General features: G+C 43.6%; 1 protein-coding gene across 2 annotated transcripts in view; it reads left to right on the top strand.

Moving 5' to 3' along the window:
• Positions 1-15,063, top strand: part of LOC117526798 (adhesion G protein-coupled receptor L1-like) — a 144,950-nt gene that overhangs the window by 81,361 nt on the left and 48,526 nt on the right. For both annotated transcript variants that reach the window (XM_034188870.1, XM_034188872.1), the window contains 7 exons: positions 2,613-2,716; positions 2,875-3,060; positions 3,177-3,215; positions 6,909-7,089; positions 7,168-7,290; positions 11,304-11,521; positions 11,659-11,832. In XM_034188870.1, coding sequence (XP_034044761.1) covers positions 2,613-2,716; positions 2,875-3,060; positions 3,177-3,215; positions 6,909-7,089; positions 7,168-7,290; positions 11,304-11,521; positions 11,659-11,832 — 1,025 coding nt within the window. The remainder of the gene's footprint in view (positions 1-2,612; positions 2,717-2,874; positions 3,061-3,176; positions 3,216-6,908; positions 7,090-7,167; positions 7,291-11,303; positions 11,522-11,658; positions 11,833-15,063) is intronic.

Raw genomic sequence — 15,063 nt, 5'->3', positions numbered from 1 at the left:
GCAGTGTTGAGGCTGTCATTCTCAGCATCTGTGTGGATGTTAAAATCGCCCACTATAATTATCTTATCTGAGCTAAGCACTAAGTCAGACAAAAGGTCTGAAAATTCACAGAGAAACTCACAGTAACGACCAGGTGGACGATAGATAACAACAAATAAAACTGGTTTTTGGGACTTCCAATTTGGATGGACAAGACTAAGAGTCAAGCTTTCAAATGAATTAAAGCTCTGTCTGGGTTTTTGATTAATTAATAAGCTGGAGTGGAATATTGCTGCTAATCCTCCGCCTCGGCCCGTGCTACGAGCACTCTGGCAGTTAGTGTGACTCGGGGGTGTTGACTCATTTAAACTAACATATTCATCCTGCTGTAACCAGGTTTCTGTAGGCAGAATAAATCAATATGTTGATCAATTATTATATAATTTACTAACAGGGACTTAGAAGAGAGAGATCTAATGTTTAATAGACCACATTTAACTGTTTTAGTCTGTGGTGCAGTTGAAGGTGCTATATTATTTCTTCTTTTAGAATTTTTATGCTTACATAGATTTTTGCTGGTTATTGGTGGTCTGGGAGCAGGCACCGTCTCTACGGGGATGGGGTAATGAGGGGATGGCAGGGGGAGAGAAGCTGCAGAGAGGTGTGTAAGACTACAACTCTGCTTCCTGGTCCCAACCCTGGATAGTCACGATTTGGAGGGTTTAATAAAATTGGCCAGATTTCTAGAAATGAGAGCTGCTCCATCCAAAGTGGGATGGATGCCGTCTCTCCTAACAAGACCAGGTTTTCCCCAGAAGCTTTACCAATTATCTATGAAGCCCACCTCATTTTTTGGACACCATTCAGACAGCCAGCAATTCAGGGAGAACATGAGGCTAAACATGTCACTTCCGGTCCGATTGGGGAGGGGCCCAGAGAAAACTACAGAGTCCGACATTGTTTTTGCAAAGTTACACACCGATTCAATGTTAATTTTAGTGACCTCCGATTGGCGTAACCGGGTGTCTTTACTGCCGAAGTGAATTACAATCTTACCAAATTTACGCTTAGCCTTAGCCAGCAGTTTCAAATTTCCTTCAATGTCGCCTGCTCTGTCCCCGGAAGACAATTGACTATGGTTGCTGGTGTCGCTAACTTCACACTTCTCAAAACAGAGTCGCCAATAACCAGAGTTTGTTCCTCGGCGGGTGTGTCGCCGAGTGGGGAAAAACAGTTAGAGATGTGAACGGGTTGGCGGTGTACACGGGGCTTCTGTTTAGGACTATGCTTCCTCCTCACAGTCACCCAGTCGGCCTGCTTTCCGGCTGCTCGGGATCTGCCAGAGGGGATCTAACGTAGGCTAAGCTACCTTGATCCGCACCGACTACAGGGGCCTGGCTAGCTGTAGGATTTTCCAAGGTGCGGAGCCGAGTCTCCAATTCGCCCAGCCTGGCCTCCAAAGCTACGAATAAGCTACACTTATTACAAGTACCATTACTGCTTAAGGAGGCCGAGGAATATTTAAACATTTCACACCCAGAGCAGAAAAGTGTGGGAGAGACAGGAGAAGCCGCCATGCTAAACCGGCTAAGAGCAGAGGGAGTGCTTTAGTTAAGGCACGTGAAGATTACACTGTGAAACAAATTGTTATCTAGTTAACTAGATCAATCTAACTGCGCAGATTAAACAGCTAACAGATAGAGCAAAACACCGCTGTGCTCCGGAACAGGAAGTGATACAATACCGCAGTGAGAGCCAACCACCAGTAGAGGCGACCTCTGGATCGCTAGCCCACATACAGACAGGGAGAACATGCAAACTCCACATAGAAAGGACCAGATGGGAAGCGATCCCAGGACCATCTTGATGTGAGGCAACCGTGCTTGTTATTACCTCCACCAACGAGGTTTGTTTGTTTGTCTGTTTGATTGTGAACAGCCTGGAGCCCACAGTTTCTCATACATCATTATGAAATTTTTACTGAAAATTGATATCCTGATAGGCAAGATATTATTGTTTTGAAGATCAAAGGTAAAAACTAGAAAAATTCAAAAAGCAATGACAAATTGTGCATAGCAAAGATAACCAGTGTTCTGTGAAAATGATCTGAAAACAAATTCAGAAACTAAAAAAGTAAAAAAAAAAAAAAAAAAAAACCTGGCAGCACCACAAAAAAAAAAGTTTGATTCAAGTGCATGAACTAAATACATACTCCTGACATTTGATCACATCTAATTAATTAATTTTTGAAAATCCAAGCAGACATGTTTTTTTCTTATGTAGACCTGCATGCCACCTGCTGAGCACTGTCACCTGCAGGATGTACGGGCTTATTACAGCGAGTAATCTTTCTATCACATATGGGAGAGAAATTTGGAGTAGGAGTGGTTGAAATGACATGTAGCTTTACTTTCATTGCCAAAGCTGCACCTGATCACCAAGGTCACTGCTGCATGTTGTAACAAAGATTTATTCAGTCATTTTCTAAATCTGCTTACTCCAGCTAAGGGTCACGGAGGAGCTGGAGGCTTTAGGGTGAACACATTATTTGTTCAAATTTGTTTGTTGTCTATTGCATTTTCCATCTACTATGTTAGCTGAATCTTAGCTCCCCCCTCCATGTCTTTCTCTAGGCATAGCATCCTATCACTGCATGCTGTCTCCAGTGGGCTGGAGCTCCAGAGGACCTGATCTCTCCAACTGCACCTCACCCTGGGTCAGCCAAATCGCACAAAAGGTTTGTCACCTGTGAATGCACACACACACACACACACACACACACACACACACACACACACACACACACACACACACACACACACACACACACAGCAAGCATTGATCTCTACAAATGTCACAATGTTTGACATTAAAAACATTCCCACCTCGCTACAGATCAAGAGTGGAGAGAATGCTGCCAACATCGCCAGAGAGCTGGTCAGCCTGACCCGGGGACGCATCTACGCCGGTGACGTCAGCATGTCTGTCAAGCTGGTAGAACAGCTACTAGAAAACCTCGACTCTCAACTTCAGGCTTTGAAACCGGCCAATAAGGAGCCTGCAGCACGCAATTACAACAAGGTAAATTGTTTCCTGTTGTCAGCAGACATCTGTACTTGACCTTTCCTGGAAATGAAACGGAAAATGTCACAATGATGACTCAAATAATAGATGTTTGACATTTTTCTTCATTTCAGCTACAGAAGAGGGAGAGCACATGCAGAGCTTATGTTCAGGTACACCATGACTGGAGACACACAGATCAATAGACTTCAAGAAAGGTCTGCACACACTCACGTCCACAGATTCCTGTATTTTGACATTGGCAAAGTTGTTGTTTTGGTTGTCTATTGCAGCATACTGGATCTGAAAGCAAGTTATTACCATGAGCACAAAGTCAAGACTTTCAAATTTTCTTTGAGAGAATTTACACTGAAATCTCTTAAACATAATCTGAAATTAAATATCTATTTTTACTCTCTGTGCCCGTAATATCACAAGGTATTATGATCACTCGTGTGTGTGTGTACGTGCGTGTGTGTGTGTGTGTGCGTGCATATGTGAGTGCAATATAACTCATAAACAGGTCAACAGATTATAACCAAGTCTGGTCGGAATATTACATGTTTGAATGTCTCCAGATGAGTAACTATTGACCAGATAATCAGTGGTCAAGGATTTGAAATATATCATCTGCATTTTCCCGGACATCTCCAAGAGGACTGGCAAGGTATTCCAAACTTCACATCAATAAGCTACTCATTTCTCATTAATGGCATCACTAAAAGATAATGAAGAACATCACTATATTGATGTATTTGCAGCCAATAGGAGTACCTTTTTGGAATTGTTATGATCAAGCAAATAATCTGATGGACCATTGTTGGAGCATTGTTAAATTTTGACCCCTGTGTAATTCTTCAGTTGACTCCTACCTGGCTGCTTATTGAAAATTCAGGTGGCTAATCGGTTACTTCAAAAGAGTAATGTCTAAGACAGGGGTGGGCAATGAGGGCCGAGACACTGCAGGTTTTCCTTGCAACCAATCACCTCAGCAGGTGGGTTGCTGATGAGCGTCTCCCTTGAACATAAACACCTGGTTGTCAATGAAATCACCTGTTGAAACACCTGAACATTAATGAAATCACCTGCTGAGGTGATTGGTAGCAAGGAAAACCTGCAGTGCTTCGGCCCTTCATGGCACATGATTGCCCACCCCTGGTCTAAGAAGTATTTGTGCTGAATTTGATACTGGTATCACCATTTGCAGGATTGTTTCAGTTATCTGCTGCACTAGTACAAGGGAACCGGTTTTGTTGGCACCCATACATGAGCTCCACCTTGTCTCACACATGGGTCAGCAGGTCCTTCCACTCACCACACTCCTCTTTTGGAATTGTTCTCATACAATTTGTTCTTTGTGTCCTCAGCTGTTGTTCCATAATTATACTAGATCATGCAGGATGATCTTATTTCAGGCTGGTCCGTGTTTATTCAAACTCAAACAGAAACGTTCAGCTGAAGGTTCCCCGTTTCTGTCCCACTGTCTCTGGCAGTGTTTTGTATGACAGCTTTTGTCATAGACTGCTTCACTTCTGTCCCTGCGCTCCTTCCGTCCTTGCTCACTTGTGCCACGTGTCTCTCCTGGCGTGCCTCAGGCTGAGTCACCTAATTGTGAACAAATTCACAGACATTAATTCCGCTAATTAAGGATACGTGTGGTCACCCCACGCCACTGATGCGTCACAACCTGTCTGTCACAGACCGTGTGATGAACCACACACCAACTCCACAACAGCTTCCGCGTCTTTCTTTTTTTGTCAAACTCTGATCTGACCTTCCTCTTTTTCAAGCCTGTGTATTTTATGACTTGAAAAGAGATACTCCCGTCTCCTGAAGGTCTACTCCATCTGACTTTCTTCATCATTGAAAGAAGTATTCATTCACCATTTGTTTCCATGAATGGGTGAACTCACGTACAGTGACACTATGTAACACACACCAGACACATTTGCGAGTGTGTCAGGGCAGCGTACCCTGATGTTTACAAAAATGCACCGCCGGTATGACATGAGTTCACAACAGGGGCCACCTGCTTTTGTATGTATGATAAGTGGGCTTGTGATGTTTCAGTATGATTGATTCATAAATTCCTTATTGCATAATTCATTACAGCAACATAGCCTTTATATGGGGAGATGGAGTGAAATGTTCAGTAATTTTTGGCATCGGAATGTAGAGTGGTCAAATCCGTACAGCTGCAGCTTTTGCCATCACCTTAAAAAAAAACCCTCTAAATGTAGTTTTGATCTCCACACCTCCAAGATATGATACTCCATTCTTTCAACATAAACTTCTAAGTGACTTAACCAACCCATTGTTGGATAAAAATGGAAAATATGCAATAGTGGAAAAATTACTTTGAATGTTTTTTGCTAATGTTTATGTAAACTTATGTCTGCAGCTATATATTGATTATTGGCTTTCAGATTCAGACAACTTTATTGATCCCTAAAAGGGCAATTCATTTCACACACCTCAGACAAAAATACAGCAATTAATCCACAATTATTACCAGTTGAACGTAATAATGGCACACATCAGAATTAAAACAACCGCACATATACATTTGATTGTTTATGTACGCTAAACTTTGAAACAGTCCGTCATCCGAATTGAGGCAATGTGAGTGTGGGGGGGCCGCAGCAGCACATGGCCATGCAGCCATACTTGGGGGGAATGGCGGCTGCTGCAGCTAAAGCCGTGCTGCCTCCCAGAGGGGGAAGAGGGTGGCGTGAACGGAAGCCGGGATGGGGGAGGTGGGGGAGACAGAAACACAAAGGAGGGGTAGGGGTGGAAGCATGCGCCATCTGTGCAGCTGAGTTTAAATCAGTCTCTGTACATGTATGAGTGCCCTTGACGACAGTCGGTGAAGGCTGTAAGGGAGGGGCAGATGAAGAGGGAGTCGAATATCTTCACCAAGGCTGTTGAATCCTTCAGGGGAAAACAGTGGGGCATTTTAACCTTCGGTAGCTGATAAGGCTGCCATGTTTTGGTTTAAACAGAGAGGCACAAAATTTCAGTATGGTCTCTCTTTAGCCGTCCAGATCCAATTTTGAATATTGAGCTGGTCTTCAACAACAATTCCTTTGCAGGGCAGACAATTGCTCCAAGATGGTTTCCAACTTGCAAAAGTTAATGCATTCTGAGATTGTACCGCCTTGCCCACCTCGTTAATCATGAAGGTCAGGGCAGTGCCTACTATAAAGGCAAATGAGAATAAATAAATCCTTGACGTCTTCCATGGAAAGTGGTGCCAAGCATGTGAAGCTTCATTTCTCCCAGGCGTTGAGAACATAGCCCACAGGATAGGTTCCATCTGGGCACGCAGGGTCCCCCAGCCCTGATTTCCTTTTTGAAAAAATGATGTCAATAGCATTGAGAGACCAGCTGATCAATTCCATGGTTATTCAATCAATCAATCAATTTTTTTATATAGCGCCAAATCACAACAAACAGTTGCCCCAAGGCGCTTTATATTGTAAGGCAAGGCCATACAATAATTATGTAAAACCCCAACGGTCAAAACGACCCCCTGTGAGCAAGCACTTGGCTACAGTGGGAAGGAAAAACTCCCTTTTAACAGGAAGAAACCTCCAGCAGAACCAGGCTCAGGGAGGGGCAGTCTTCTGCTGGGACTGGTTATTCCAATATAGTTCAAAGAATTCACAGTCTGGTGAAGTTGGGACTTTGAAAGTTGGGCCAGAGATAGAGAAAAAAAAACACAGAAGGAGAGGAGAGGAGGAGATGCGACCACCCTCGCCGGAGTCCCAAGTTGAACTTCAACTTCACTGTACTACTTTTGTAGATAGCTAAAAGTCTAAATTTGTGTTCTAAGCTGAGGAGTCTTGCTGTTCTCTTCCCACCAGGCGGTCGTTCAGACAGTTGATAACCTCTTGGGTCCAGAGGCTCTGGTGTCCTGGGCTGATATGAGCAGCACTGACCAGTCACGTTCAGCCTCATTGCTGTTGGATGCAGTCGAGAAAGGAGCTTTTTTACTGGCTAATAATCTCTATGAGGGCCGTTTCAGTGACAGAGCAGCAAACATTGGTATGCTTCTTTCATGTCTCCTAGTTCTGGCACAGAATCTGTGAAACTGAACAACTCATCCATATTTTTCCACATCAGACCTCGAGGTATACGTATTAAACACGGAGGTGGACATACAGGACCTGACGTTCCCTGATTCCTACGACAGTGACAGCATCCTGCAGATCTCAGCGCTCGCTTTGCAGCAGTACAGCAACAATGGTCTGTAAACTAGCAACACGTCCTAGGTTTTTAAAGATTCTCTCCACTCACATCTGTGGTAATCTTATTTTTCCAACTCTTTAATTTTTGCCATATATTCTGACTTGGTGGTGATTTCTATGTACTTTGTTCAGATATGAGTTTCTCATGTGCACGGATAACATCAAATGCAAATGAACATGAGTTACCTTTCATTTTCACCCACTGCAAAGCAAGTGTCAGTTGTAGTTTGTACCAGACACTGCAGTTTTCATGCCCAATTCAATTCAACATATTTATACAGTACCAAATTATAATGTGTAAGCAAAGCAGTAAAGAAAAATTCCCTTGCCATCTTTTGATTATAAGAAGAGACCTCAAGCAGACCAGACTCAGTGAGGTGACCATATGCTGTGGGTGTACTAACAAGATAAAACATAGTACAAGTAAAGATGGTAAAGATGGTAAAGATGAGAGCCACAGGAAGATCAACTGCCAGATCAGTTACTGAAGTAGGACATTAACAGCATTTTGCCTCAACCCTGATGTGTCTCAAACATTCTCACAACAACCCTCACATTTCCCAAAGCAAGTCCTGGAGTTCAAAAGTTCCCATATAGACTGCACACATGTTGATGCTACCTATGCTACTGTTTATGGAGTCATGAGGTCTCTGAGTTTCTCTGAGTTTATGGAGTCATGAGGTCTCTGAACAGAGGTGTTTGGTGATGCCACTATCTTGGCAGGAGAATGAAGGTCCAAGCCTTTAGGGCCTTGGTGCTTCCTGTCTTAATGTATGGTTGTGAGACTAAGTTGATGTTTCTGTGAAGGCTCTCAGTTGTCCAGGTGGTTTCCATAGTAGAGAAGCTTGAATCTTCGACTGGACTGGGTTGCTTGACAGGAGGACATTTTGCTTCAAATCGCAGAGGTTTCCCCAAGCTAAAATTCTTGCTCTGGTAGTCTGACTTCTGTCTTGACCCTTGTCGAGAAGAACAAACAGAAGCCACAAAAGCTGGAGTTTTAAACCTAACCAGACCCCTCCTACCGAGAGGCAGACTGCTATTGGCTAGTGATTAAACAATTGCTTAATGCTTGCTTAACTGCTTAATTTCTTAATGACAGGGTAGCTGTCCCTCCAAACGATGGGACTGACGCCTCTCCTCATGGCTCTCCTGATGAGTCTTCTGATGACGTGAATGACTCATTACAATGAACAAAAGACTGAAACTGCATTGACCTGAGTACCCCATTGTAAACAGGGGATAAAGCATGTCTCAGACCCCCTCCCCGGTTAAGGCTGGGTTTCAACTGTTTCACATACAATGCCTCCTTCACCCCTCTCTCAAACCATTTCTTCTCTCTGGCTAAGATTTTAACTTCCTTGTCCTCAAACGTGTGGTTAGTGTCTTTAAGGTGGAGATGAACTGCAGACTGAGGTCCACTGGCGCCCTCTCTGCGGTGCTGGTATAGCCTTTTGTGTAACGGCTGCTTAGTCTCACCTATGTAGTGTTCTTTACAGTTTTCCTGACATCTGATAGAATACACTACATTGCTCTGTTTGTAACTAGGAATCCTGTTCTTCCATCCATCCATCCATTTTCTTCCGCTTTATCCGGAGTCGAGTCGCGGGGGCACCAGCTCAAGCAAAGTCGCTCAGACCTCCCGATCCACACACACCTCCCCCAGCTCCTCCGGGGGAAGCCCAAGGCATTCCCAAGCCAGCCGAGAGATGTAGTCCCTCCAGCGTGTCCTGGGTCTTCCCCGGGACCTCCTCCCAATGGGACGTGCCCGGAATACCTCTCCAGCGAGGCATCCAGATGCCCGAGCCACCTCAACTGACTCTTTTTGACGTGGAGGAGCAGCGGCTCGACTCCGCGTTCCTCCCGAGTGACCGAGCTCCTCACCCTATCTCTAAGGGAGCGCCTAGCCACCCTACGGAGGAAACTCATCTCGGCCGCTTGTACTCGCGATCTCGTTCTTTCGGTCATGAGCCAAATCTCATGACCATAGGTGAGGATCGGAACGTAGATCGATCGGTAAATCGAGAGCTTTGCCCCCCTACTCAGCTCTCTCTTCACCGCGACGCTAGGGTGAACTAATTTCTGTCTCAAGGTGTTAACAGGTTTAAAGTAAACTGGGATTTTGTGCTGTCTGAAGATCCTGTGTAGTTTTTCCCCTACTCCTGCTAAAATAAGGGAGAGACATTCCTCTTCCTCTTGTCTCCATCTCCTGTCTGTCTGGTCTCTTTGTTCACTGCTTCACCTAAATCCCTCATTCCACTTAGCCACAGTACCACTTTGTCCACAGAAAATTGGGTGGATGCAGCAAAAAGTTGTACAACCCCAATTCCAGAGAAGTTGGGACGTTGTGTAAAATATAAATAAAAACAGAATACAATGATTTGCAAATCCTCTTCAACCTATATTCAACTGAATACACCACAAAGACAAGATATTTAATGTTCAAACTGATAAACTTTATTGTTTGTGTGCGAATATTTGCTCATTTTGAAATGGATGCCTGCAACACATTTCAAAAAAGCTGGGACAGTGGTATGTTTACGACTGTGTTACATCAGCTTTCCTTCTAACAACACTCAATAAGCATTTGGGAACTGAGGACACTAGTTGTTGAAGCTTTGTAGGTGGAATTCTTTCCCATTCTTGCTTGATGTACGACTTCAGTTGTACAACAGTCCAGGGTCTCCATTGTCGTATTTTGCACTTCATAATGCGCCACACATTTTCAATGGGCAACAGGTCTGGACTGCAGGCAGGCCAGTCTAGTACCTGCAGTCTTTTACTACGAACCCACGCTGTTGTAACATGTGCAGAATGTTGCTTGGCATTGTCTTGCTGAAATAACCAGGGACGTCCCTGAACAAGACATTGCTTGGATGGCAGCATGTGTTGCTCCAAAACCTGGATGTACCTTTCAGCACTGATGGTGCCATCACAGATGTGTAAGTTGTCCATGCCATGGGCACTAACACGCCCCCATACCATCACAGATGCTGGCTTTTGAACTTTGCGCTGGTAACAGTCTGGATGGTCTTTTTCCTCTTTTGTCTGGAGGACACGACGTCCATGATTTCAAAACAATTTGAAATGTGGACTCATCAGACCACAGCACACTTTTCCACTTTGCGTCTGTCCATTTCAAATTAGCTCGGGCCCAGAGAAGGCAGTGGCGTTTCTGGATGTTGTTGATGTATGGCTTTCACTTTGCATGGTAGAGTTTTAACTTGCACTTGTAGATTTAGCGACAAACTGTGTTAACTGACAGTGGTTTTCTGAAGTGTTCCTGACCCCACGCGGTAAGATCCTTTACACAATGATGATGGTTTTTAATGCAGTGCCGTCTGAGGAATCAAAGGTCACGGGCATTCAGTGTTGGTTTTTGGGTATTGCTGCTTACGTGTAGAAAGTTCTCCAGATTCTCTGAATCTTCTGATTATATTATGGACTGTAGATTATGGAATCCCTAAATTCCTAGCAACTGAACATTGTGAAACATTGTTCTTAAACTGTTGGACTATTTTTTCACACAGTTTTTCACAAAGTGGTGATCTTTGCCCCATCTTTGCTTGTGAATGGCTGAGCCTTTTGAGGATTCTCCTTTTATACCCAATCATGACACTCACCTTTTTCCAATTAGGTGTTCTTTGAGCATTTCACAGTCTTTTGTTGCCCCGTCCCAACTTTTTTGAAACATGTTGCAGGCACCCATTTCAAAATGAGCAAATATTTGCACAAAAACAATAAAGTTTTTCAGTTTGAACATTAAATATCTTGTCTTTGTGATGTATTCAATTGAATATAGGTTGAAGAGGATTTGCAAATCACTGTATTCTGTTATTATTTACATTTTACACAACATTCCAACTTCATTGGAATTGGGGTTGTACTTCAATATCTTGCGTGTTATTGAAATAATTGTGTTGGAGGTAGAACGCTTCAGCTGATGTTCATATATTGTTCATGTTTGTTCCGTCTGTTTCATTATGTGACCGTCCACTTTTGTTTCATGTGCAGGCCAGGTGAAGCTGGTCCTCGCTCTCTATAAGAACCTGGGCTCCTTTCTGACCACCCAGAACTCAACTCTGCGGCTGGGGATGGGGCTGGGTCAGGGGTCAGAGGTCAGACATAGGAGTTTGGTAGTTAACTCCCATGTCATCTCTGCATCTGTGCACAGAGGATACAACAGAGTGTACCTCTCTGAACCAGTCATCTTCACACTGAGGCACCTGCAGGTCTGTTTGGAAAGTGCTGTTTTCCACATTTTTACTTTTTACTCAAAGATTAATTGTGAGAAGCAGAATATTTCTCAGAACAGCCTTTCTTGTAAAACATTAATTTGTTTTTTGGGGGGGGGGTTTCTTCTCCACAGGTGGAGAACCACTTTGGTCCCAACTGTTCTTTTTGGAATGCATCAGGGCCTTCTGGGAGTGGCAGGTGGTCAGCACAGGGCTGCCGCCTTCAGCATACCAACAATACACACACGACATGTGCATGTAACCACCTGTCCAGTTATGCCATCCTCATGACTTACCAACAACCTGCTGTAAGTAACACAAAGCAGCACTTCTTAGAGTGTGCTTAAATCTATTCATGGGCGTGGTGTCTATCAAAACAATTAAAAAGATATTTGACTTGAATATCAAATATTTATAGCAGTCAAAATCTTGCAAGTGTTATGAAACTCACACTGGCTGCTGAAACAACACTGTACCTACAATTATGATTATTATTTTTTAATATTATTTTTAATTTGTTTAGTCTTTGAAGAGGTGTTTTTTTTTGTGTCATGTGGGGTTTTTGTTCATATTTTTTTCTTTGGACAATTTCTGAGTAGGTTTGGAGCAGCCTTTCTCACATAGTAACCCCTAATGGCCCATGAGTATATTGGTAAAATATCACATGTTAAATGATCATATTCCAACTTAAAAGTGTTTCTAAACTGTTTAAAAACTACTCCAAAGTCTGACAAATTGTAGCATATATATGATTAAGTCAGCAAAGCTGCAGTTGTGTTCAAAATAATACAAGCAAAGTGCTGCACAGTGGCGCAAAGCTCGCTCCGTCCCAACTTTTTTCAAACATGTTGCAGGCACCCATTTCAAAAAGAGCAAATACTTGCACAAAAACAATAAAGTTTTTCAGTTTGAACATTAAATATCTTGTCTTTGTGGTGTATTCAATTGAATACAGGTTGAAAAGGATTTGCAAATCATTGTATTCTGTTTTTATTTACATTTTCATCAAATCAAATCAAATAAATTTTATTTATATTGCGTGAAATCACAACAAACAGTCGCCTCAAGACGCTTTATATTGTAAGGCAAAAGCCATACAATAATTATAGAAAAACCCCAACGGTCAAAACGACCCCCTGTGAGCAAGCACTTGGCGATAGTGGGAAGGAAAACTCCCTTTTAACAGGAAGAAACCTCCAGCAGAACCAGGCTCAGGGAGGGGCAGTCTTCTGCTGGGACTGGTTGGGGCTGAGGGGAGAGAATCAGGAAAAAGACATGCTGTGGAGGGGAGCAGAGATCAATCACCAATGATTAAAAGCAGAGTGGTGCATACAGAGCAAAAAGAGGTGAATAAAAACAAACACTGGGTACATCATGGGAAACCCCCCCAGCAGTCTAAGTCTATAGCAGCATAACTAAGGGATGGTTCAGGATCACCTGATCCAGCCCTAACTATAAGCTTTTTCAAAAAGGGAAGTTTTAAGCTTAATCTTAAAAGTAGAGAGAGTGTCTGTCTCCCTAATCCGAATTGGGAGCTGGTTCCACAGGAGAGGAGCCTGAATGCTGAAGGCTCTGCCTCCCATTCTACTCTTACAAACCCTAGGAACTACAAGTAAGCCTGCAGTCTGAGAGCGAAGCGCTCTATTGGGGTGATATGGTACTATGAGGTCCCTAAGATAAGATATCTATGAAGCCCACCTCATTTTTTGGACACCACTCAGACAGCCAGCAATTCAGGGAGAACATGCAGCTAAATATGTCACTCCCGGTCCTATTGGGGAGGGGCCCAGAGAAAACTACAGAGTCCGACATTGTTATTGCAAAGTTACACACCGATTCAATATTAATTTTAGTGACCTCCGATTGGCGTAACCAGGTGTCATTACTGCCGACGTGAATTACAATCTTACCAAATTTATGCTTAGCCTTAGCCAGCAGTTTCAAATTTCTTTCAGTGTCGCCTGCTCTGGCCCCCGGAAGACATTTGACTATGGTTGCTGGTGTTGCTAACTTCACATTTCTCAAAACAGAGTTGCCAATAACCAGAGTTTGATCCTCGGCAGGTGTGTTGCCGAGTGGGGAATAGCAGTTAGAGATGTGAACGGGTTGGTGGTGTACAGGGGGCTTCTGTTTAGAACTATGCTTCTTCCTCACAGTCACCCAGCCGGCCTGCTTTCCCGGCTGCTCGGGATCTGCTGGGGGACAGCTAATGGCGGCTAAGCTACCTTGGTCCGTGAACGGGTTGGTGGTGTACAGGGGGCTTCTGTTTAGAAGTATACTTCTTCCTCACAGTCACCCAGCCGGCCTGCTTTCCCGGCTGCTCGGGGTCTGCTGGGGGATAGCTAACGGTGGCTAAGCTACCTTGGTCCGCACCAACTACAGAGGCCTGGCTAGCTGTAGGATTTTCCAAGGTGCGGAGCCGAGTCTCCAATTCGCCCAGCCTGGCCTCCAAAGCTATGAGCAAGCTACACTTATTACAAGTACCGTTACTGCTAAAGGAGTCTGAGGAATAACTAAACATTTCACACCCAGCGTAGAAAAATGCGGGAGAGACAGGAGAAGCCGCCATGCTAAACTGGCTAAGGGCTAATAGCTGCAGTAAGCTAGCGGATTCCTAAAAACACACAAAGTGAAGAATGTGAAAATAATTTAGAGGTGATTCAGAAGAGATAGTGCTTTAGTTAAGGCACGTGAAGATTACACTGTGAAATAAATCTTTATCTAGTTATCTAGATCAATCTAACTACGCAGATTAAACAGCTAACAGATACAGCAAACACCGCTGTGCTCCGGAACAGGAAGTGATACAATACCACAGTGAGAGCCAACCACCAGTAGAGTGCAGTAGTCTACAAAGCCACAGCCAAAGTTCGCAATTGGACTGTCGCGGGAACTCAGTGGCAAGTTCACACCGAAACAGGAAGCACCAAATTGTGAGTCCACAACATGAAATGGCAAATGTTGAACACTTCCTGGCATGGGTGGAGCTAGAGTGGAGGCCAGAGTTGTGCTGGACTCTCCTGAAATCTGATTAGACATAGATGATTGACATGTCACGGCACCTCACCTCTGGTTGAAAAAAGCTGCATTTTGAAATCAGTGAGTCACACTGACTGCTTGGTTCCTGCTGTCCAGTAGTCGGTGCTGTGTACAACAAAAAGTTGTAATCCACCTTAGTAGAAAAAGAAAAATGTTTGCCTCAGATTTGAACTTGAACACGTCATTTGCACCATAGACTAATAATGACACCAAAGTTATATTGGTGAGTAAATGACCATATTTTATGCCAGAAATGAGGTCCAGGTTGTTAAAAGCGGCATATCACATTTAATTTGGGTTGTCTTACATATGTGTGTGTCTCCAGTGATTTTTAAAAGAGCAGGCAGCTGTTGATTAAATAACCTCTTAATTTTGCTTTCTTTCTCTGTTTATTTGATAGGGACAGAACAAAAAGCATTGCTACAATAACCGATGCCATGTTCATAGGTCATATAGCTAATAGCTAATTCGCAGACCTGGTCCCTAGAACATAAAAAGGA

Source organism: Thalassophryne amazonica, chromosome 15 (genome assembly GCF_902500255.1).
Source record: "Thalassophryne amazonica chromosome 15, fThaAma1.1, whole genome shotgun sequence".
Lineage (NCBI taxonomy): Eukaryota > Metazoa > Chordata > Actinopteri > Batrachoidiformes > Batrachoididae > Thalassophryne > Thalassophryne amazonica.
The sequence above is the reverse complement of the archived record's forward strand: the minus strand, read 5'-3'. Positions and strand labels throughout refer to the sequence as shown.